Source organism: Panicum virgatum, chromosome 4N (genome assembly GCF_016808335.1).
Source record: "Panicum virgatum strain AP13 chromosome 4N, P.virgatum_v5, whole genome shotgun sequence".
Lineage (NCBI taxonomy): Eukaryota > Viridiplantae > Streptophyta > Magnoliopsida > Poales > Poaceae > Panicum > Panicum virgatum.
This window is the reverse complement of record NC_053148.1, coordinates 24,502,812-24,526,556: the sequence shown is the minus strand read 5'-3', so window position 1 is coordinate 24,526,556 and position 23,745 is coordinate 24,502,812. Positions and strand designations below refer to the sequence as shown.

The 23,745-nt window shown below is 49.1% G+C and overlaps 1 protein-coding gene across 3 annotated transcripts; it reads right to left on the bottom strand.

Moving 5' to 3' along the window:
- Positions 1 to 7,139: 7,139 nt before the first annotated feature.
- Positions 7,140 to 23,385, bottom strand: LOC120670756. 3 transcript variants are annotated; one of them, XR_005673350.1, is made up of 2 exons: positions 9,648 to 9,789; positions 7,140 to 8,625 (listed from the first exon to the last, which is right to left on the bottom strand). XR_005673350.1 is itself a non-coding variant. In XM_039950899.1 (2 exons), the coding sequence occupies exons 1-2, from the start codon at positions 23,165 to 23,167 to the stop codon at positions 8,447 to 8,449; spliced, it is 1,107 nt and encodes a 368-aa protein (XP_039806833.1). In that variant the 5' UTR covers positions 23,168 to 23,385; the 3' UTR covers positions 7,140 to 8,446. The 3 variants fall into 3 exon arrangements, 1 of the variants encoding a protein (XP_039806833.1); XR_005673349.1 differs by lacking the exon at positions 9,648 to 9,789 and adding an exon at positions 9,405 to 9,630; XM_039950899.1 differs by lacking the exon at positions 9,648 to 9,789 and adding an exon at positions 22,240 to 23,385.
- Positions 23,386 to 23,745: the final 360 nt, after the last annotated feature.

Here is a 23,745-nt window from a genome sequence, read left to right as displayed (position 1 = left end):
CTCGGCGAAATTCCCGAGCGTGTGCGGAGCAGGGTGCTAGGAACACGGGCTTCAACGCTTCCTGGTCCCCTGGCGATGCTCTAGCCGCCGCGTGCGGTAGACGGAGGGCAGTGGCAGGGTCGCGGTGCCACTGCGGTTCAACGGCGGCGGGGCGAAACTGTACTAGGGTTTGCGGGGCGGCGCTGCGATGTGGGGATGGGGAAAAGAGGGTCGCAGGGGCCAAATATAGGAGGGGTCCGGGGATCTCGGTGGGGCGCAGCGGGATAAGGATCCCGGCGAACTCGTCGGTGATCTCGGCCGCGGAGTTGCGCTGCAGGGAGAAAGGAAAGGGAAGGGGAGCCGCTGATGTGTGGGGCCACTCGGTCAGACTCAGTGGTGACGGAAAACGCGGCTGGCGCGCGGGCCCAGGTGGCAGGCAGACGGGGCGGGCGAGCTGGGCTCGAGCGCGGGGCGAGCGGGGTTTTGGGCCGGGGCGCGGTGGAAGCGGCCGAGAGCGCGCATGGACCGAGCGCGGGGAGGGAAGGATGGGCCGCGCGAGCTGGGCCGTGGTGAAAGAAGAGAGGGGAGAGGAGGCCGGGCCCGAGAGGAAGGAAAGACTGGGCTGGGAGGAGATGGGCTTGGGCTGGTTTGGGTCCGGGTTGCAAGGGTTTGGGTTGGTCTCACATGCTTGAGTTGGGTTTTTCCTAATTTCAAACCAACACAAACTTAGATGAATTCAAATTCAAATTTGAATTCACAACTAGCACTCAAACATCAAAAGCAATGCACCAGCATGTATGCAACAACACAATTAAACCTAAGGAAAATTTTAATTACTTATGCAACAAAATTAGATTAAATGCAAGCTAAGCAAATTAAATCCTTAGAAAATTTAAATAAAACCAATTAAATTTATTATTAAATGCTGAAATTTAAATTAGGGTGTTACACTCAGTCACATGTTGTTGTTCCAGTTTGTGTTCATCCTGCGGCCATTTTCCAGAAGCGGCCTCTCTCCTCTACTTGTCATGGCGGCGCATGGGTCCCACCATGTTGATCTGGAATGCCAAATCCTGGCCCCCGGATCCGAAGTCTGACAGCTCCACAACGTTAGCTTGCGGGAAGGGCTTTGTGTCAACCTTCATTGTGTCTTGGGCCAGGATTAATCGGCCTTGCTCGATAGCCGATTGGATCTGACGACGTAGCTCCTTGCATTCACCCGTGGCATGAGTGAACGAGTGATGCCATTTGCAGTATAGCCTCCCCTGCAGCTCTTGTGCCATTGGTAACTTGTGATTCTTTGGGAGCTTCAGCTGTTTTTCTTTAAGGAGCAGATCAAATATCTGCTCTGCTTTGGTCACGTCGAAGTCGAAGCCCTTCACAAGCCCCTGCTGCTTGATCCATTTGCATGGGACGGGGTTTGCCCCCCGAGTCCACTCTGCTACGGCCACCTCTTGCTCTTCGCCAGAGTCATCAGATTCTTCCGCCTGGGCCATGTTTACATGGCGCTTGAACTTGTCCTGGTACAACTCAGGATGGTAATGCTCATATGCCGTAAGCTTCTGCACCAGGTGCGCCAGAGACGTGAACTCCAACTGGAAAGCCAGATCCTTGATCGGCTTGGCGAGTCCCAGAATAGCCAGATCGACTGCCTCCTTCTCTGTGATGCACGATGAGTAGCATCGGTTCTTGACTTCTCTGAAGCGCTGTATGTACTCCGACACAGTTTCTCCTCGCTTTTGCCTGACCTGGGCGAGGTCGACAATCATCAACACTCTATTTTCTCCTCTTTTGCCTTTTTCTTTGAGGCACTTACAACTTGGATTCCATTCCAACATTGCTTCCACTAAGTTTTAAATACTTCAAATTTTCCATCATATATTTTTATTGACTTTTCCAACTTTTAGAACCTTAAATGTTGACTTGGTCAACTTTGATCCCAAAAGTGACATTTAGTTCATAATGACTCGTTCATCTCCAAATGTCTTGCTTAACAACTTAATGACCATCTTAGGAACTTAATCACCTTGGGTGTTACAGTCTTCCCCCCTTAAAAAGAATCTCGTCCCGAGATTCGAGGTACTTTCTTTTTCCGAACCGTAGAAAGGAAAATGTAACATTACTTCCTTTGTTAAACTTCATAATACAAATTCTGTGGCCATTCTGTACATATATTACAAATGTCTCTCCATTTTCAAACCTCTTCAAAGAGCTCAAGATACTTAGCTTCTAAATATTCTGCCTGCTCCCAAGTAGCTTCATCTTGAGTATGATTCTTCCACTGGACCTTATAAAACTTGATGCTTTTGGTTCTTGTATCTCGAGTTTTCTGATCTAGGATTCTAATTGGTCTTTCCTCATAGGTCAAGTCAGGTTCTATTTCTAAATCTGGATCTTCCAGAATCTCTGTTTTTGGAACTCTCAAGCATTTCTTGAGTTGGGAAATATGGAACACGTCATGAATAGAGGTCAGTTGATCTGGTAATGAAAGTTTGTAGGCAACAGGCCCTTTTTGCTCTAAGATCTCATATGCACCAATATACCTTGGAGCTAATTTACCTTTCACTCCAAACCTTTGAACTCCTTTCGTAGGTGATACCTTAAGATATACGAAATCTCCTACTTTGAAAGTCAAAGGTCACCTTCCCTTGTCTGAATAACTTTTCTGTCTTGATTGAGCTATCTCTAGATGTTTTCGAATCTTTTGCACCTTATCCTCAGTTTCAATAACCAAGTCAGGTCCAAATGTTGCTCTTTCTCCAGATTCTGACCAGTTAAGAGGAGTTCTACACCTTCGGCCATACAAAGCTTCGAAAGGTGCCATTTGAATGCTAGCTTGGTAACTATTGTTATAAGAGAACTCTGTCAAGGGCAAACATTCATCCCATTTCTTTGAGAAGGTGATCACACAAGCTCTTAACATGTCTTCTAATATTTGATTGACCCTTTCAGTCTGTCCTCCAGTTTGGGGATGATAAGCAGAACTTCTTATCAAAGTAGTACCCATTGCTTCAAGTAATTGTTCCCAGAATCTGGAAACAAATTGAGAGCCTCTGTCTGAAGTAATTGTCAAGGGCACTCCATGGAGAACTACAATACGAGACATATATAGCTCCACATACTTAGACATTCGATAAGTGGTCTTGACGGGAATGAAATGAGCCGATTTAGTAAGACGGTCAACGATGACCCAGATTGAGTCATAACCCTTGGAAGTAGTGGACAAGCCTACTATAAAATCCATTGAGATATCTTCCCATTTCCACTTGGGAATTGTTAAAGGTTGCAACAGACCAGCAGGTTTTTGATGTATGGCTTTGACTCTTTGACATGTATCACACTCGGATACATACCTTGCAATCTCTCGCTTCATCCTGGTCCACCAAAACCTTTGTTTCAAATCTTGATACATCTTATTACTTCCAGGATGTATAGAGAATCTTGAAAGATGTGCCTCATCTAGAATCCGTTTTCTCAACTCCATATTTTTGGGTACCACTATCCTATTTTTAAAATATAGGATCTTTTGCTCATCTAGGGTAAAACAAGAAGCCTCCCCTTTGCTTACTCGATCACGTAGGGTCTTCATCCCTTTATCCTCTTGTTGAGCTCTCATGATCTGCTCCTTCAATGTATCTGGCAAGATGAGGTTCTTGAGAGTACCTTGCTCTACTATTTCCAAATTTAGTTCTTCCAAGTACTGACATAAGGTCTTGATGTTTGGTTGAGCAGTGGTACAATGACATTGAGCCTTTCTACTCAGAGCATCGGCTACTACATTGGCTTTGCCTGGATGATAGTGGATTTCCAACTTATAATCCTTTATAAGTTCCAACCATCTTCTTTGCCTCATATTTAAATCCGATTGAGTGAAAATATATTTCAAACTCTTATGGTCTGTAAAAATATGACATTCACTCCCAAGAAGGTAGTGTCGCCATATCTTTAAAGCATGAACCACTGCAGCTAACTCAAGATCATGAGTAGGGTAATGCTCTTCATGTCGTTTTAATTGCCGAGAAGCATAAGCAATGACCCTTCCTTCTTGCATCAATACACAACCAAACCCACTACTTGAAGCATCACAGTAAACATCAAAAGGCTTTTCAAGGTTCGGCTGAGCCAATATTGGGGCTGTAGTTAATGATGTTTTTAATTTCTGAAAAGCTTCTTCACACTTAGAACTCCATTCAAATTTGACTTCCTTCTTTAATAATTCAGTTATGCGCTTGGAAACCTTTGAAAAGCTTGGAATAAACCTTCTATAATACCCAGCCATTCCGAGAAATTGTCTGACCTCATGAATTGTAGTTGGAGTCTTCCAATTCAAAATATCCTTGACTTTCTCCGGATCAACTTCAATGCCTTTCTCAGATAAGACATGTCCGAGAAAAGGTACCTTCTTCAACCAGAATTCACATTTACTGAACTTGGCATAAAGCTGATGTTCCCTAAGTCTCTGTAGAACTATACGTAAATGCTTCGCATGTTCTTCTTCATTCTTGGAGAATACCAGAATATCATCAATGAATACCACTACGAACTTATCAAGTTCCGGCATAAACACAGAGTTCATCAAGTACATAAAATGTGCTGGGGCATTTGTCAATCCAAAGGACATCACCAAGTACTCATATAACCCATACCTTGTAGAAAATGCTGTTTTTGGAATATCTTCCGGCTTAATTTTTATTTGATGATATCCGGACCTTAAATCAATCTTTGAGAATATCTTGGCTCCAGCCAATTGGTCAAACAACAAATCAATCCGTGGCAAAGGATACTTGTTCTTGATGGTTACCGCGTTCAATGGACGGTAATCAACACATAATCTTAAGGTGTTGTCCTTCTTCTTAACAAAAATTGCTGGACAACCCCAAGGTGAGGTACTGGGTCGAATAAATCCTTTGTCCAACAACTCTTGCAATTGAACCTTCAATTCTGCCAACTCTTTGGGCGGCATCCTATACGGCCTTCTTGAAATAGGAGCAGTTCCAAGTTCTAATTCTATAGAAAATTCTACTGCTCTGTCAGGTGGCAAACCAGGAAGGTCTTCTAGAAATACATCTTCAAACTCATTCACCACAGGAATGGATTCTAAGGTCACTGCCCTAGTTTTCTTTAGCATTTGATCAAAACATTGTCTAGTAGGCAATTGGATTTGGAATGGATTTCCTTGCATATCCTTTATAGTAAGGATCCGATTATCCACATCAATTAGAACCTTATGTTGCTTCATCCAATTGACTCCCAGAATAATATCAATTCCTTGATCCTCAAGAACTAAAGGAACAACACCCACTTTTCTGTCCTCAAGGTTTAACATCACATCACGAGCTATAAGGTTGGTGTTTTGTGTGGCTCCAGTGGCTTGAATAGCATAGCTGGCTCTCAAGGCACTCACCTCTAAATGGTATTTCTCCACAAAAGCTTTACTTATAAAAGTATGCGAGGCACCCGAATCGAATAAGACAACGGCAGGATGATTGTTGAGAGAAAACATACCAGCCAAAACAAGTTCCCCTTCTGGAATCTCTTCAACATTCATATAATGCACGCGTCCAGTCTTGGTATTCAGAAATTTCTTCCGGATGAACTTCTGGCCAAATCCTTGACCTGAAGTTTGAGTCTGCACGTTGACGTTTCCCCCTTGCTTTGGAAAACGACAGTCACGAGCAAAGTGTCCAGGACGGCCACAATTATAACACGGCTGCAGACTTCCCAAAGCAGCGGTGTTACGAACTCCAGAAAATTGTGGATTTGCTGGACGTGGAGTATTGTAAGGAGTCCTTGCAACCCACTTTTGCTGGGGCTGCTGCTGATATGGAGGTCTATAAGCAGGACGAGGTGGTCCTTTATAGACAACCCTCATTCTTTGTGGTGTGCTTCCTGATGCCTCAAAAGAAATATTTTTCCTCTTCAATGATTCTTCTTTCTTAAGGGTTTCATCCAACACCATCATCTTTTCTTCTGCAGTGATTGCCATGCTCACTGCAGCATTGTAATCATTGAAAGTGCAGGTGGACAACTTATCTTGCATTTTGGCATTGAGTCCTCGAAGATAGCAGTCCCGCTTCCTAGTTTCTGTATTTACATGCTCTGGAGCATATTGAGCCAAATGGTCAAAAGCACTGGTATATTCTAGGATACTCTGATTTCCTTGCTTAAGCTGCAGAAATTGTTCTAACTTCATTCTCATAATAGCCTCTGGCACAAACTGTGCACGGAAAGCTGCCTTGAATTCATCCCAAGTGATTGCTCCACCAACAGGTTGCCTAGCTAAAAAACTAGTCCACCATGTACCTGCTGGACCCTGAAGTTGAAGTCCTGCAAATTCGGTCTTTTGAGTTTCCGTGCATTGAGGGATCACACGGAATTTTTGTTCCAGGGTCTGCAGCCATTCATTTGCCTCGATAGGATGCTCAGCCTTCATAAAGATGGGTGGTCGAGTTTCCAGGAACTTTGTGTAGTCCACCCTTTGATCTGGTTCACGATGACCATGTTGAGCACCAGTGTTTTGAGCAATCAGGTTCAAAAGTCGAGCCTGTTTTGTTCCTGAGTTTAAGAGACTGGCTATGGCATCTGCCAGAGTGGGAGCTGGTGCGGGAGTTCCATCATTGCCCCTTGACCCCGAGGGTTGATGTCCCGTTGGGCCCGACATCCTACAAAATTTTAAAACATGGAATTAACTTTCATCCATCAGACCAACATTATCCAAGCTTATGCAATGAACATTCATTATGCATCCATCTTGATCCTGATACTCCTTGCTCATCTGCAACCAGAACCGGGTCAACTCTACGGCACTCACCAACCCAACAATTTTAAAACCATGCAATGCAGTATGATGCGACGAGTCTTACGTCCTTACTGACACATTCACACACGAACATAAAAGAGTGGTGGCATCGTAAAACTCTTCCTAATAACATTTCTACCGATTCTAGCGACATGCACAACAATAGTTAGCATCTGCAAAACAATTAAAAATTATCACTACTGCCACCCTAGACCAGAGTTTTATAATTAAATTAGGGTCTCAAAATTTTCAAAAGTAAGAGCAGTTGATTGATCCCAACCTACGACTCTGATACCAGCTGTGGCGGAACCGCCCGACTTAAACTGGCTTAAGTGCGCCAAAACATTGACACGGTAATAAATTTCTTGTGAACACACTTAAAACAGCTTAAATCCGGTAGTCCGTCGAGTGTCCTCGGGACGACCCGAATCATCCATGTACAACTTGAATCTCAACCGTACATCAGGATTGCTTCCACGAAGGGACAGCATCAACAACCCATATATTTTTACATAAATATAGAAAGGTGTGAATTATTACAAACCGGTACTTTTGAAACAAACTTAAGTGCAGGTTACACCATGCTAAGAGTTTAAAACAAACAAGCCAGTAAGCGGTAATTAAACATAACATCTAAAGCTCATACTAAGTATTCGGAGACCTTCAAATACTTAGTTCTTCAATTAATCTTCTTCAGCAGGCGGCTGTTGCACTTCTGAAAAACCACAAAATAAAAACCCTGAGTACGAAGGTACTCAGCAAGACTGACCCGACTAAAAGAAATAAAAAAAAATTGCAAGGAGTATGAAGGCTTTTTAGTGGACTGGCTGACTTGACAATTTTTGCATAAAGCTTACTAATATTGAGTCCTTGTTTTGTGATTTTAAACGCAATTTAATAATTACTTAACATCTAGGTGATAAAATATTTTTCAAAAGAAGAAGCACTAAGAACCAGTAATATAAATTCCAAGGAAAACATCTTAAATACTTTTCTTAACTACGATGCTCAAGCGATGATCAAGTACATTCATAACCGAGAATTGCGGCGATCCGGACCGATTTACATCCTGCAGGAGATACCTAATCACCAGTTAAGTACAGTTTCGAGGCTGTACAAAACAACCTTTCAATTAGTCGTACCCAAGAACCGGAAGCAAAGTTACCCGAACCCAGAGGCGCACCCCCACATGGGACCCCACGTCTGGCCTGATCTCCAATGTGAGTTTCAGGCTACGCCCCTGCCTTTCTCCCACACGCCAAGCACGGGTATAAATCATTTCCAATTCAAGAGCCAACTAATCTACTAGGCTTGCTGGTTCCCAATGGCAGTAAGCAACCAGGTAACATTACTTGATCAAAGGTTAAGACAACGAACGGTCCTTAACAAAATAATTCCAATGGATAGAACTACATCACTAGCTTCTGCCCACAACTAAAAAAAAACAAGCCATTTCCTTGGTCAAAGTAAGAACCAAATTAACCTTAGGTAACTAAGTAACAAGGTTACTGCAAAGTAACAACTAAGCATTGCTAAGCATAGGACATTACTAATTAAGTTTGAGAAGGTGGCAAAGATGTCCTATTAAACAAGGATGGATTATGCATGAAAGAACTAGGTTGCAATCAACTCCTAGAACTAATGCACAAACAGGAAATAAGCCAATTTTTATGATTGCATAATAATTGTAAAATCATAGGTATAAATGCACCGGGGCTTGCCTTGGGTTCCTGCTATGTTAGTATCTTCAGAAACCCCTTCAACAACAGGAACAAGCTCAAAGATTTCTTCGGTCTCCTGGGGATTTTCAGATAATTCCACAAACTCCACTTCAGGTGCTTCAGACTCTACGATATGATGCAAGTTAATGTTAGAATGCAAAACTTTTGATAAAAGAAAAAAAATAAAATTAAAAAAAACAAACCTAATAAAATTGGTTTGACTAATTTTGGACATTTCTACAAATTATAAGGAATTTTGGAAGAAAACAGAATTTAAATCTAATATCTAACAAATCCTAAGCAGTTTTACAAGAAACCCCCTGGACTTTCTATCCTCTCTCACTTCCACCCCTCTCTCCCTCTCACGCTGGTTGTTGGGTCCACTCCTTTCTTCTCCCCTCTTTCTTCTTTCTTTTTCTCCCTGCCGCACACATCTAGCTGAGGGACAGGGGCAGCAGCGCCCCTGCCTCGCCGGCGACCAAGACTGGCCGGTGGCCAGACCTGCATCTCCACAGGCGGCCCTCCTTCACCAAACGCCTCCTGGTGCCCTCTTCGCTTTTTTTTTTCCTTGCTGAACGGCAGCCTGCCACAACAGCAGAACCCCGGCGAGGTGCTGCTCCGGCGCCGCGCCGAACCACGACGAGGACCGGCCTGACAGCAGCTCCTCGGGCTTCCCCACAACCCCAGGGTCCTACCTAGGCCCTCAGGCGGAACCCAGTCCCACCGGAGCAGAGCTCCCCACAGCGGCACCCCATGGCCGCAGCTCGGCCACGGCGACGTGGCCGCGTTCTGGCCATCCCGGCCACGAAACGGGCCGACCAACGACCCCTACCCCATCTACAACCTCTCCTATCGCTTCTAAGACACCCAGAACTGAAACCCAAGGTCGGGAGGACCATGCTCACCGGCGACCCCCTAGCACGACAACGACTCGAGGAAGAGACGATGGCGGCGCTCGATTCAAGGGTTGAGGAGGCAGGACAGGAGCTTGGGAGATGGGTTCACGCCTCCTAGACACAGCTTCTAGCGAGCGGGTTGGGCGGATGGCGGGCGGATTTCGCCGACGACTGTGATGGTCGAAAAACAGAGCGGCGGCGGTAAAACGGATGAGCACGAGACGGAAGTGCGGCTTCCCTTCAAAAACTTACCGCCCTACGCCGTGCCACCTCCTGCTGCCACGTTCGGCGGTGTGTTGGTGCTTTCTCGGCACGTGGCAGGCGCTGCCGCCATAGCTCGAACAGCAGCAAGCAGCTGCGTGGCGTGGCTGTGCTCTGCTTCTTATCCTTCCCTTTTTCTCCTCTGATTTTAACTCGAAATTATGCCAAATATTAAATCCAAACTCTTGTCAAACCTTTCGTCAAATCAATAGCTGGACCCTAGCTTCAATCTTTAGATTCATACTTTTGTAATTGGAAAACCACAGCTCGTGGATTTGGCCTCCACTTTTCTGGCCTGTGGCCGGCCTCCCCTCTGTTTCTGGTAACTGAATGGCTTAAGGCCATTCAGTTTCGTCAGTAAAACAGCTCCATGATGGGACATTTGACCTTCGATTAAAAATAGAAATAGACTTATTCATTGATCAACAAATTAACCACTATATTCTCTGAGAACTTACCTTCATTTGTCACTCATAAAGTTCCATAGTGTTCACAAAGATTTCTTCAAAAATCGACCTCAAACTTTGAATATTATCTCAGTTTCAGAAATTCAGACTTACAAAATATTGGATTGTCAGCTACTGATGAACAGAACAACATTGCAACTTGGAGCCCTGATTAAAAATATGATTCTTCACATTTTCCACTGAAATACTTAACTAAAATAATCCTTGGTACTTCAACTTTATTTGCAGTGCACCACATCTCAAAGTTTGCATATGAATTTATTCAGAAAGTAGATCCAAACTTGGTTAATCACTACTGTTTTCAGACTTGCAGTTTTCAGACCACAAGCATCAACACTCTATTTTCTCCTCTTTTGCCTTTTTCTTTGAGGCACTTACAACTTGGATTCCATTCCAACATTGCTTCCACTAAGTTTTAAATACTTCAAATTTTCCATCATATATTTTTATTGACTTTTCCAACTTTTAGAACCTTAAATATTGACTTGGTCAACTTTGATCCCAAAAGTGACATTTAGTTCATAATGACTCGTTCATCTCCAAATGTCTTGCTTAACAACTTAATGACCATCTTAGAAACTTAATCACCTTGGGTGTTACAGTCTTCCCCCCTTAAAAAGAATCTCGTCCCGAGATTCGAGGTACTTTCTTTTTCCGAACCGTAGAAAGGAAAATGTAACATTACTTCCTTTATTAAACTTCATAATACAAATTCTGTGGCCATTCTGTACATATATTACAAATGTCTCTCCATTTTCAAACCTCTTCAAAGAGCTCAGGATACTTAGCTTCTAAATATTCTGCCTGCTCCCAAGTAGCTACATCTTGAGAATGATTCTTCCACTGGACCTTATAAAACTTGATGCTTTTGGTTCTTGTATCTCGAGTTTTCTGATCTACGATTCTGATTGGTCTTTCCTCATAGGTCAAGTCAGGTTCTATTTCTAAATCTGGATCTTCCAGAATCTCTGTTTCTGGAACTCTCAAGCATTTCTTGAGTTGGGAAATATGGAACACGTCATGAATAGAGGTCAGTTGATCTGGTAATGAAAGTTTGTAGGCAACAGGCCCTTTTTGCTCTAAGATCTCATATGGACCAATATACCTTGGAGCTAATTTACCTTTCACTCCAAACCTTTGAACTCCTTTCGTAGGTGATACTTTAAGATATACGAAATCTCCTACTTTGAAAGTCAAAGGTCACCTTCCCTTGTCTGAATAACTTTTCTGTCTTGATTGAGCTATCTCTAGATGTTTTCGAATCTTTTGCACCTTATCCTCAGTTTCAATAACCAAGTCAGGTCCAAATGTTGCTCTTTCTCCAGATTCTGACCAGTTAGGAGTTCTACACCTTCGGCCATACAAAGCTTCGAAAGGTGCCATTTGAATGCTAGCTTGGTAACTATTGTTATAAGAGAACTCTGCCAAGGGCAAACATTCATCCCATTTCTTTGAGAAGGTGATCACACAAGCTCTTAACATGTCTTCTAATATTTGATTGACCCTTTCAGTCTGTCCTCCAGTTTGGGGATGATAAGCAGAACTTCTTATCAAAGTAGTACCCATTGCTTCATGTAATTGTTCCCAGAATCTGGAAACAAATTGAGAGCCTCTGTCTGAAGTAATTGTCAAGGGCACTCCATGGAGAACTACAATACGAGACATATATAGCTCCACATACTTAGACATTCGATAAGTGTTCTTGACGGGAATGAAATGAGCCGATTTAGTAAGACGGTCAACGATGACCCAGATTGAGTCATAACCCTTGGAAGTAGTGGGCAAGCCTACTATAAAATCCATTGAGATATCTTCCCATTTCCACTTGGGAATTGTTAAAGGTTGCAACAGACCAGCAAGTTTTTGATGTATGGCTTTGACTCTTTGACATGTATCACACTCGGATACATACCTTGCAATCTCTCGCTTCATCCTGGTCCACCAAAACCTTTGTTTCAAATCTTGATACATCTTATTACTTCCAGGATGTATAGAGAATCTTGAAAGATGTGCCTCATCTAGAATCCGTTTTCTCAACTCCATATTTTTGGGTACCACTATCCTATTTTTAAAATATAGGATCTTTTGCTCATCTAGGGTAAAACAAGAAGCCTCCCCTTTGCTTACTCGATCACGTAGGGTCTTCATCCCTTTATCCTCTTGTTGAGCTCTCATGATCTGCTCCTTCAATGTATCTTGCAAGATGAGGTTCTTGAGAGTACCTTGCTCTACTATTTCCAAATTTAGTTCTTCCAAGTACTGACATAAGGTCTTGATGTTTGGTTGAGCAGTGGTACAATGACATTGAGCCTTTCTACTCAGAGCATCGGCTACTACATTGGCTTTGCCTGGATGATAGTGGATTTCCAACTTATAATCCTTTATAAGTTCCAACCATCTTCTTTGCCTCATATTTAAATCCGATTGAGTGAAAATATATTTCAAACTCTTATGGTCTGTAAAAATATGACATTCACTCCCAAGAAGGTAGTGTCGCCATATCTTTAAAGCATGAACCACTGCAGCTAACTCAAGATCATGAGTAGGGTAATGCTCTTCATGTCGTTTTAATTGCCGAGAAGCATAAGCAATGACCCTTCCTTCTTGCATCAATACACAACCAAGCCCACTTCCTGAAGCATCACAGTAAACATCAAAAGGCTTTTCAAGGTTCGGCTGAGCCAATATTGGGGCTGTAGTTAATGATGTTTTTAATTTCTGAAAAGCTTCTTCACACTTAGAACTCTGTCGGTACCCCAGGACTGGGGTACCCCCTCTTGCTGTGTCTAGGCAAGGGCCTTTGAAGTTATCCTTGACTACATCCAAACAGCTGGACCCCTGCGGTCCGAAGTCCTGTTACCCCGACAACAATCCGGAACTGTTCCACGACTGGGGAAGGTCCGGAGACGCCACGTGTCCCGGGAGAGGCAGGCACTCAAACGCAAGTAGCTGGGGCTCCGGACCTCCTGAGGAGACCGGACCCCCGCGGAGTCCCGGACCCCTCATGGGGTCCTGGACCACCTGTATAGTGACCGGACCCCTCTCTGAGGGAAGAAGTCGACGCCCTGCCTCGGGGCGGTCCGGAGCCGACACGTGTCTACAGGCACAAGGCCGCTTACTAAGCCTCACCCACCGCTGCATTCATTGTGGTAGATGGACGTCCGCATTGTTGTAGCAGAAGGCGAGGCATTTCACTGACCAGGGGACACTATTGATCGCGTATTACCAAGGTAGTGGAGCCGCTGGCGCCGCCCACGCCACGCCTGCCAGTCTGCCATAGCAGATGGATACGACGGCTCGGTTTCGCCCATTATGACGCCTACATAATAGCCTCAGCAGGCCACGCCGCAAGCTACGCTACTCCAACGGGCACCTAGCTGACGGGACAAGGGAAGACCCCCCTGGGTCAGAAGAGCAGCAGTACGCATATCGGAGAAAAGATTCGTAACCACTGTTGTCTTTTAAGTACTCTGCGCAGTATGCTGCACAACACGTTGGGCCCACTTGTCGGGGCCCAACGTCCAATGTATCCGCTCCCCCTTGATCTATAAAAGGAGGGGGCGCCGCTAGAAGACCTCAGGCTGGGTGAGTGCCAAGGCCAGCAGAGGATAGGTTCATACACACCACCAAGAACAAAACATCTCCCAGTGGACGTAGGGTATTACGCTCCGGCGGCCCGAACCACTCTAAATCGTGTGTTCTTGAGTCCTTGTCTCAGCATAGATTCAGCCCCATCGCCTAGTACTTCCCCGAGTACTCCCTCACAGGGGAATAGGCGGGTGCGCTCCGCCACCCGGCTATGGGTACCCCTAGAAACCCCACGACATTTTGGCGCCGTCCGTGGGGAGGAATAGGCGCTGGCTGGATCTTCAGGCTTCTGGGGCCGTGTTCATCCTCGGCAACGACGGACAAGAAGATGAAGAGGGGCATGGTGGCACCCACGCCGCATGCTGTGGCACTGGGGCGCCAGCGTGCTCGGTCCGACGGTGCACGGCAGCTGCGCCTGCTGTGCGTCGCCACTGCGACGCCTCAGAGCCGGCACGGTGGTGCGCGGGGGCGACGCCTGTCGCGTGCTGCCCCGCGCCATCCCAGTGTCGGCTCAAGGTTTTCTCTCAAGCAACGGCCATCCTTCCTCTCCGACGGCATGACGTCGGCTCAAGGCTTTCTCTCAACATGGAGCCCGGAGCCGACGGCCATCCCGGAGGAAGTTGGCCGTGTCGTCCGGCCGTCGCCAGCACCGGAGATCCGCCTCAGCGTAGCTCGGTGCTGCTGCAGACAAGGCCCCGTCGCCAGGCGCGGGGACCCCTGGCGCTAGCACCAAGGACAAGCCGGCGAACGACCGCACCTCTCCGCGCTCCACGTCCGGTCCATCTGCTGCGCAAGGGCGTCTGGTTTCCATCGGCAGACGACGACGACGGCTGGGGGCCTCTCCCACTCAAAGCCAAAGAATTTGTCTCATGCCATATAAGCATGTGACAGCTCTTAGGCAAGGAGGGATCCCCCGAGCTCCCGAGGTGATGCTGGATGATGCGGTTCAGGCATATCCAGGGCGCCTTCGCCTCCGACGACTATGAAGAATTCGGGAGTGGTCGCACCACTTCCAACCAGAGAAGGACACGCTGTATAGCATGCAGCCGTAGGTTACTCCTAAGAAAAGACTAAGAGAGAGTTCCTCCTTTGTAAAAACGTGGCGCCTACGTGTGTGTCCAGAGCGGTCAAGGTTCCGACCTTGTAAACCCGACCTCTGGCCCTATCACACAAACAGGCAAAAAGCGGTCCGGAGAGGTGGAGGTCCGACCTCGTAATCCCGACCTCTGATGTATACCGTGACAACCACAATAATAAAGGAGATTTTCTTCCTCAGTTTTACCTAGGCTCCATCTTGATTACATTTATTCGCCTTGGTTTAACTATTCTTTCCTCTTGAATGGAGTTTCCCTTGTTGCTAACAATCCAAGTTAAGTTGCTGGCTTGTGGTCAGGTGAAGACACCCCTTCTAGCTGGAAGGCAGTCCGGACCCCTAAGGACCTGCTCTGGAGAAGTGGTATTTGTATCCTGGGGTAGAGAAGATCCGCGTAGCTTAGCCTGGTAATGTACCCTAAGTTTACGTACTTCGCTACCCTGATACAAGTGCTCTAGTATCCGAGTCTGCTGTCTTTAGGAGTCTCGGGCTCCCTTCTAGTATAAGGCTTGGTTTCTTTGCATCTTACCATGAGGTCCGGTAACATGCTTCATCGGATCGTCAGCAACGACCCAAGTCCACTCCGGTGGCCCGCTCCGGCGGAGACCGCTCGCCACGGTCGCTCCAAGTCCACTCCGGTGGCCCGCTCCGGCGGAGACCGCTCGCCACGGTCGCTCCAAGTCCACTCCGGTGGCCCGCTCCGGCGGAGACCGCTCACCACGGTCGCTCCAAGTCCACTCCGGTGGCCCGCTCCGGCGGAGACCGTTCGCCACGGTCGCTCCAAGTCCACTCCGGTGGCCCGCTCCGGCGGAGACCGCTCGCCACGGTCGCTCCAAGTCCACTCCGGTGGCCCGCTCCGGCGGAGACCGCTCGCCACGGTCGCCCCAATTCCACTCCGGTGGCCCGCTCCGGCAGAGACCGCTCGCCACGGTCGCCCCAAGTCCACTCCGGTGGCCCGCTCCGGCGGAGACCGCTCGCCACGGTCGCTCCAAGTCCACTCCGGTCGCCCGCTCCGGCGGAGACCGCTCGCCACGGTCGCTCCAAGTCCACTCCGGTGGCCCGCTCCGGCGGAGACCGCTCGCCACGGTCGCCCCAAGTCCACTCCGGTGGCCCGCTCCGGCGGAGACCGCTCGCCACGGTCGCTCCAAGTGCCGGGTCCGGAAAGTGGTGCTTGCTCCCTGAGCGATCCGAGGGCTGTGTAGCCGCTTAGCTTGGTTCCGTACCCTAAGCCTACACCCTCGTCGCCCTGAGGAGAGCACTCTAGTACCTGAACCTGGCAACAGGTGTACCAGCCTCAGGGGTCCGGAGCACCCGCTCTCTGCATGAGCACACCAACGCAATCGAGCTTGCGTGGAAACACATCACGATAGTGGCCCACCCGCGGGTTCGTACCTCTCCCTAGGTGGGCCCGGGGGCCACTGTCGGTACCCCAGGACTGGGGTACCCCCTCTTGCTGTGTCTAGGCAAGGGCCTTTGAAGTTATCCTTGACTACATCCAAACAGCTGGACCCCTGCGGTCCGAAGTCCTGTTCCCCCGACAACAATCCGGAACTGTTCCACGACTTGGGAAGGTCCGGAGACGCCACGTGTCCCGGGAGAGGCAGGCACTCAAACGCAAGTAGCTGGGGCTCCGGACCTCCTGAGGAGTCCGGACCCCCGCAGAGTCCCGGACCCCTCATGGGGTCCTGGACCACCTGTATAGTGACCGGACCCCTCTCTGAGGGAAGAAGTCGACGCCCTGCCTCGGGGCGGTCCGGATCCGACACGTGTCTACAGGCACAAGGCCGCTTACTAAGCCTCACCCACCGCTGCATTCATTGTGGTAGATGGACGTCCGCATTGTTGTAGCAGAAGGCGAGGCATTTCACTGACCAGGGGACACTATTGATCGCGTATTACCAAGATAGTGGAGCCGCTGGCGCCGCCCACGCCACGCCTGCCAGTCTGCCATAGCAGATGGATACGACGGCTCGGTTTCGCCCATTATGACGCCTACATAATAGCCTCAGCAGGCCACGCCGCAAGCTACGCTACTCCAATGGGCACCTAGCTGACGGGACAAGGGAAGACCCCCCTGGGTCAGAAGAGCAGCAGTACGCATATCGGAGGAAAAGATTCGTAACCACTGTTGTCTTTTAAGTACTCTGCGCAGTATGCTGCACAGCACGTTGGGCCCACTTGTCGGGGCCCAACGTCCAATGTATCCGCTCCCCCTTGATCTATAAAAGGAGGGGGCGCCGCTAGAAGACCTCAGGCTGGGTGAGTGCCAAGGCCAGCAGAGGATAGGTTCATACACACCACCAAGAACAAAACATCTCCTAGTGGACGTAGAGTATTACGCTCCGGCGGCCCGAACCACTCTAAATCGTGTGTTCTTGAGTCCTTGTCTCAGCAAAGATTCAGCCCCATCGCCTAGTACTTCCCCGAGTACTCCCTCACAGGGGAATAGGCGGGTGCGCTCCGCCACCCGGCTGTGGGTACCCCTAGAAACCCCACGACATTTTGGCGCCGTCCGTGGGGAGGAATAGGCGCTGGCTGGATCTTCAGGCTTCTGGGGCCGTGTTCATCCTCGGCAACGACGGACAAGAAGATGAAGAGGGGCATGGTGGCACCCACGCCGCATGCTGTGGCACTGGGGCGCCAGCGCCCTCGGTCCGAAGATGCACGGCAGCTGCGCCTGCTGTGCGTCGCCACTGCGACGCCTCAGAGCCGGCACGGTGGTGCGCGGGGGCGACGCCTGTCGCGTGCTGCCCCGCGCCATCCCAGTGTCGGCTCAAGGTTTTCTCTCAAGCAACGGCCATCCTTCCTCTCCGACGGCATGACGTCGGCTCAAGGCTTTCTCTCAACATGGAGCCCGGAGCCGACGGCCATCCCGGAGGAAGTTGGCCGTGTCGTCCGGCCGTCGCCAGCACCGGAGATCCGCCTCAGCGTAGCTCGGTGCTGCTGCAGACGACCCCGTCGCCAGGCGCGGGGACCCCTGGCGCTAGCACCAAGGACAAGCCGGCGAACGACCGCACCTCTCCGCGCTCCACGTCCGGTCCATCTGCTGCGCAAGGGCGTCTGGTTTCCATCAGCAGACGACGACGACGGCTGGGGGCCTCTCCCACTCAAAGCCAAAGAATTTGTCTCATGCCATATAAGCATGTGACAGCTCTTAGGCAAGGAGGGATCCCCCGAGCTCCCGAGGTGATGCTGGATGATGCGGTTCAGGCACATCCAGGGCGCCTTCGCCTCCGACGACTATGAAGAATTCGGGAGTGGTCGCACCACTTCCAACCAGAGAAGGACACAATGTATAGCATGCAGCCGTAGGTTACTCCTAAGAAAAGACTAAGAGAGAGTTCCTCCTTTGTAAAAACGTGGCGCCTACGTGTGTGTCCAGAGCGGTCAAGGTCCGACCTTGTAAACCCGACCTCTGGCCCTATCACACAAACAGGCAAAAAGCGGTCCGGAGCGGTGGAGGTCCGACCTCGTAATCCCGACCTCTGATGTATACCGTGACAACCACAATAATAAAGGAGATTTTCTTCCTCAGTTTTACCTAGGCTCCATCCTGATTACATTTATTCGCCTTGGTTTAACTATTCTTTCCTCTTGAACGGAGTTTCCCTTGTTGCTAACAATCCAAGTTAAGTTGCTGGCTTGTGGTCAGGTGAAGACACCCCTTCTAGCTGGAAGGCAGTCCGGACCCCTAAGGACCTGCTCTGGAGAAGTGGTATTTGTATCCTGGGGTAGAGAAGATCCGCGTAGCTTAGCCTGGTAATGTACCCTAAGTTTACGTACTTCGCTACCCTGATACAAGTGCTCTAGTATCCGAGTCTGCTGTCTTTAGGAGTCCCGGGCTCCCTTCTAGTATAAGGCTTGGTTTCTTTGCATCTTACCATGAGGTCCGGTAGCATGCTTCATCGGATCGTCAGCAACGACCCAAGTCCACTCCGGTGGCCCGCTCCGGCGGAGACCGCTCGCCACGGTCGCTCCAAGTCCACTCCGGTGGCCCGCTCCGGCGGAGACCGCTCGCCACGGTCGCTCCAAGTCCACTCCGGTGGCCCGCTCCGGCGGAGACCGCTCGCCACGGTCGCTCCAAGTCCACTCCGGTGGCCCGCTCCGGCGGAGACCGTTCGCCACGGTCGCTCCAACTCCACTCCGGTGGCCCGCTCCGGCGGAGACCGCTCGCCACGGTCGCTCCAAGTCCACTCCGGTGGCCCGCTCCGGCGGAGACTGCTCGCCACGGTCGCTCCAAGTCCACTCCGGTGGCCCGCTCCGGCGGAGACCGCTCGCCACGGTCGCCCCAAGTCCACTCCGGTGGCCCGCTCCGGCGGAGACCGCTCGCCACGGTCGCTCCAAGTCCACTCCGGTGGCCCGCTCCGTCGGAGACCGCTCGCCACGATCGCTCCAAGTCCACTCCGGTGGCCCGCTCCGTCGGAGACCGCTCGCCACGGTCGCTCCAAGTCCACTCCGGTGGCCCGCTCCGGCGGAGACCGCTCGCCACGGTCGCCCCAAGTCCACTCCGGTGGCCCGCTCCGGCGGAGACCGCTCGCCACGGTCGCCCCAAGTCCACTCCGGTGGCCCGCTCCGGCGGAGACCGCTCGCCACGGTCGCCCCAAGTCCACTCCGGTGGCCCGCTCCGGCGGAGACCGCTCGCCACGGTCGCTCCAAGTCCACTCCGGTGGCCCGCTCCGGCGGAGACCGCTCGCCACGGTCGCCCCAAGTCCACTCCGGTGGCCCGCTCCGGCGGAGACCGCTCGCCACGGTCGCTCCAAGTGCCGGGTCCGGAAAGTGGTGCTTGCTCCCTGAGCGATCCGAGGGCTGTGTAGCCGCTTAGCTTGGTTCCGTACCCTAAGCCTACACCCTCGTCGCCCTGAGGAGAGCGCTCTAGTACCTGAACCTGGCAACAGGTGTACCAGCCTCAGGGGTCCGGAGCACCCGCTCTCTGCATGAGCACACCAACGCAATCGAGCTTGCGTGGAAACACATCACGATAGTGGCCCACCCGCGGGTTCGTACCTCTCCCTAGGTGGGCCCGGGGGCCACTGTCGGTACCCCAGGACTGGGGTACCCCCTCTTGCTGTGTCTAGGCAAGGGCCTTTGAAGTTATCCTTGACTACATCCAAACAGCTGGACCCCTGTGGTCCGAAGTCCTGTTCCCCCGACAACAATCCGGAACTGTTCCACGACTAGGGAAGGTCCGGAGACGCCACGTGTCCCGGGAGAGGCAGGCACTCAAACGCAAGTAGCTGGGGCTCCGGACCTCCTGAGGAATCCGGACCCCCGCGGAGTCCCGGACCCCTCATGGGGTCCTGGACCACCTGTATAGTGACCGGACCCCTCTCTGAGGGAAGAAGTCGACGCCCTACCTCGGGGCGGTCCGGAGCCGACACGTGTCTACAGGCACAAGGCCGCTTACTAAGCCTCACCCACCGCTGCATTCATTGTGGTAGATGGACGTCCGCATTGTTGTAGCAGAAGGCGAGGCGTTTCACTGACCAGGGGACACTATTGATCGCGTATTACCAAGGTAGTGGAGCCGCTGGCGCCGCCCACGCCACGCCTGCCAGTCTGCCATAGCAGATGGATACGACGGCTCGGTTTTGCCCATTATGACGCCTACATAATAGCCTCAGCAGGCCACGCCGCAAGCTACGCTACTCCAACGGGCACCTAGCTGACGGGACAAGGGAAGACCCCCCTGGGTCAGAAGAGCAGCAGTACGCATATCGGAGGAAAAGATTCGTAACCACTGTTGTCTTTTAAGTACTCTGCGCAGTATGCTGCACAGCACGTTGGGCCCACTTGTCGGGGCCCAACGTCCAATGTATCCGCTCCCCCTTGATCTATAAAAGGAGGGGGCGCCGCTAGAAGACCTCAGGCTGGGTGAGTGCCAAGGCCAGCAGAGGATAGGTTCATACACACCACCAAGAATAAAACATCTCCCAGTAGACGTAGGGTATTACGCTCCGGCGGCCCGAACCACTCTAAATCGTGTGTTCTTGAGTCCTTGTCTCAGCATAGATTCAGCCCCATCGCCTAGTACTTCCCCGAGTACTCCCTCACAGGGGAATAGGCGGGTGCGCTCCGCCACCCGGCTGTGGGTACCCCTAGAAACCCCACGACAAACTCCATTCAAATTTGACTTCCTTCTTTAATAATTCAGTTATGGGCTTGGAAACCTTTGAAAAGCTTGGAATAAACCTTCTATAATACACAGCCATTCCGAGAAATTGTCTGACCTCATGAACTGTAGTTGGAGTCTTCCAATTCAAAATATCCTTGACTTTCTCCGGATCAACTTCAATGCCTTTCTCAGATAAGACATGTCCGAGAAAAGGTACCTTCTTCAACCAGAATTCACATTTACTGAACTTGGCATAAAGCTGATGTTCCCTAAGTCTCTGTAGAACTATACGTAAATGCTTCGCATGTTCTTCTTCATTCTTGGAGAATACCAGAATATCATCAATGAATACCACTACGAACTTATCATGTTCCGGCATAAACACAGAGTTCATCAAGTACATAAAATGTGCTGGGGCATTTGTCAATCCAAAGGATATCACCAAGTACTCATATAACCCATACCTTGTAGAAAATGCTGTTTTTGGAATATCTTCCGGCTTAATTTTTATTTGATGATATCCGGACCTTAAATCAATCTTTGAGAATACCTTGGCTCTAGCCAATTGGTCAAACAACAAATCAATCCGTGGCAAAGGATACTTGTTCTTGATGGTTACCGCGTTCAATGGACGGTAATCAACACATAATCTTAAGGTGTTGTCCTTCTTCTTAACAAAAATTGCTGGACAACCCCAAGGTGAGGTACTGGGTCGAATAAATCCTTTGTCCAACAACTCTTGCAATTGAACCTTCAATTCTGCCAACTCTTTGGGCGGCATCCTATACGGCCTTCTTGAAATAGGAGCAGTTCCAGGTTCTAATTCTATAGAAAATTCTACTGCTCTGTCAGGTGGCAAACCAGGAAGGTCTTCTGGAAATACATCTTCAAACTCATTCACCACAGGAATGGATTCTAAGGTCACTGCCCTAGTTTTCTTTAGCATTTGATCAAAACATTGTCTAGTAGGCAATTGGATTTGGAATGGATTTCCTTGCATATCCTTTATAGTAAGGATCCGATTATCCACATCAATTAGAACCTTATGTTGCTTCATCCAATTGACTCCCAGAATAATATCAATTCCTTGATCCTCAAGAACTAAAGGAACAACACCCACTTTTCTGTCCTCAAGGTTTAACATCACATCACGAGCTATAAGGTTGGTGTTTTGTGTGGCTCCAGTGGCTTGAATAGCATAGCTGGCTCTCAAGGCACTCACCTCTAAATGGTATTTCTCCACAAAAGCTTTACTTATAAAAGTATGCGAGGCACCCGAATCGAATAAGACAACGGCAGGATGATTGTTGAGAGAAAACATACCAGCCAAAACAAGTTCCCCTTCTGGAATCTCTTCAACATTCATATAATGCACGCGTCCAGTCTTGGTATTCAGAAATTTCTTCCGGATGAACTTCTGGCCAAATCCTTGACCTGAAGTTTGAGTCTGCACGTTGACGTTTCCCCCTTGCTTTGGAAAACGACAGTCACGAGCAAAGTGTCCAGGACGGCCACAATTATAACACGGCTGCAGACTTCCCGAAGCAGCGGTGTTACGAACTCCAGAAAATTGTGGATTTGCTGGACGTGGAGTATTGTAAGGAGTCCTTGCAACCCACTTTTGCTGGGGCTGCTGCTGATATGGAGGTCTATAAGCAGGACGAGGTGGTCCTTTATAGACAACCCTCATTCTTTGTGGTGTGCTTCCTGATGCCTCAAAAGAAATATTTTTCCTCTTCAATGATTCTTCTTTCTTAAGGGTTTCATCCAACACCATCATCTTTTCTTCTGCAGTGATTGCCATGCTCACTGCAGCATTGTAATCATTGAAAGTGCAGGTGGACAACTTATCTTGCATTTTGGCATTGAGTCCTCGAAGATAGCAGTCCCGCTTCCTAGTTTCTGTATTTACATGCTCTGGAGCATATTGAGCCAAATGGTCAAAAGCACTGGTATATTCTAGGATACTCTGATTTCCTTGCTTAAGCTGCAGAAATTGTTCTAACTTCATTCTCATAATAGCCTCTGGCACAAACTGTGCACGGAAAGCTGCCTTGAATTCATCCCAAGTGATTGCTCCACCAACAGGTTGCCTAGCTAAAAAACTAGTCCACCATGTACCTGCTGGACCCTGAAGTTGAAGTCCTGCAAATTCGGTCTTTTGAGTTTCCGTGCATTGAGGGATCACACGGAATTTTTGTTCTAGGGTCTGCAGCCATTCATTTGCCTCGATAGGATGCTCAGCCTTCATAAAGATGGGTGGTCGAGTTTCCAGGAACTTTGTGTAGTCCACCCTTTGATCTGGTTCACGATGACCACGTAGAGCACCAGTGTTTTGAGCAATCAGGTTCAAAAGTCGAGCCTGTTTTGTTCTTGAGTTTAAGAGACTGGCTATGGCATCTGCCAGAGTGGGAGATGGTGCGGGAGTTCCATCATTGCCCCTTGACCCCGAGGGTTGATGTCCCGTTGGGCCCGACATCCTACAAAATTTTAAAACATGGAATTAACTTTCATCCATCAGACCAACATTATCCAAGCTTATGCATGAACATTCTTTATGCATCCATCTTGATCCTGATACTCCTTGCTCATCTGCAACCAGAACCGGGTCAACTCTACGGCACTCACCAACCCAAAAACTTTAAAACCATGCAATGCAGTATGATGCGACGAGTCTTACGTCCTTACTGACACATTCACACACGAACATAAAAGAGTGGTGGCATTGTAAAACTCTTCCTAATAACATTTCTACCGATTCTAGCGACATGCACAACAATAGTTAGCATCTGCAAAACAATTAAAAATTATCACTACTGCCACCCTAGA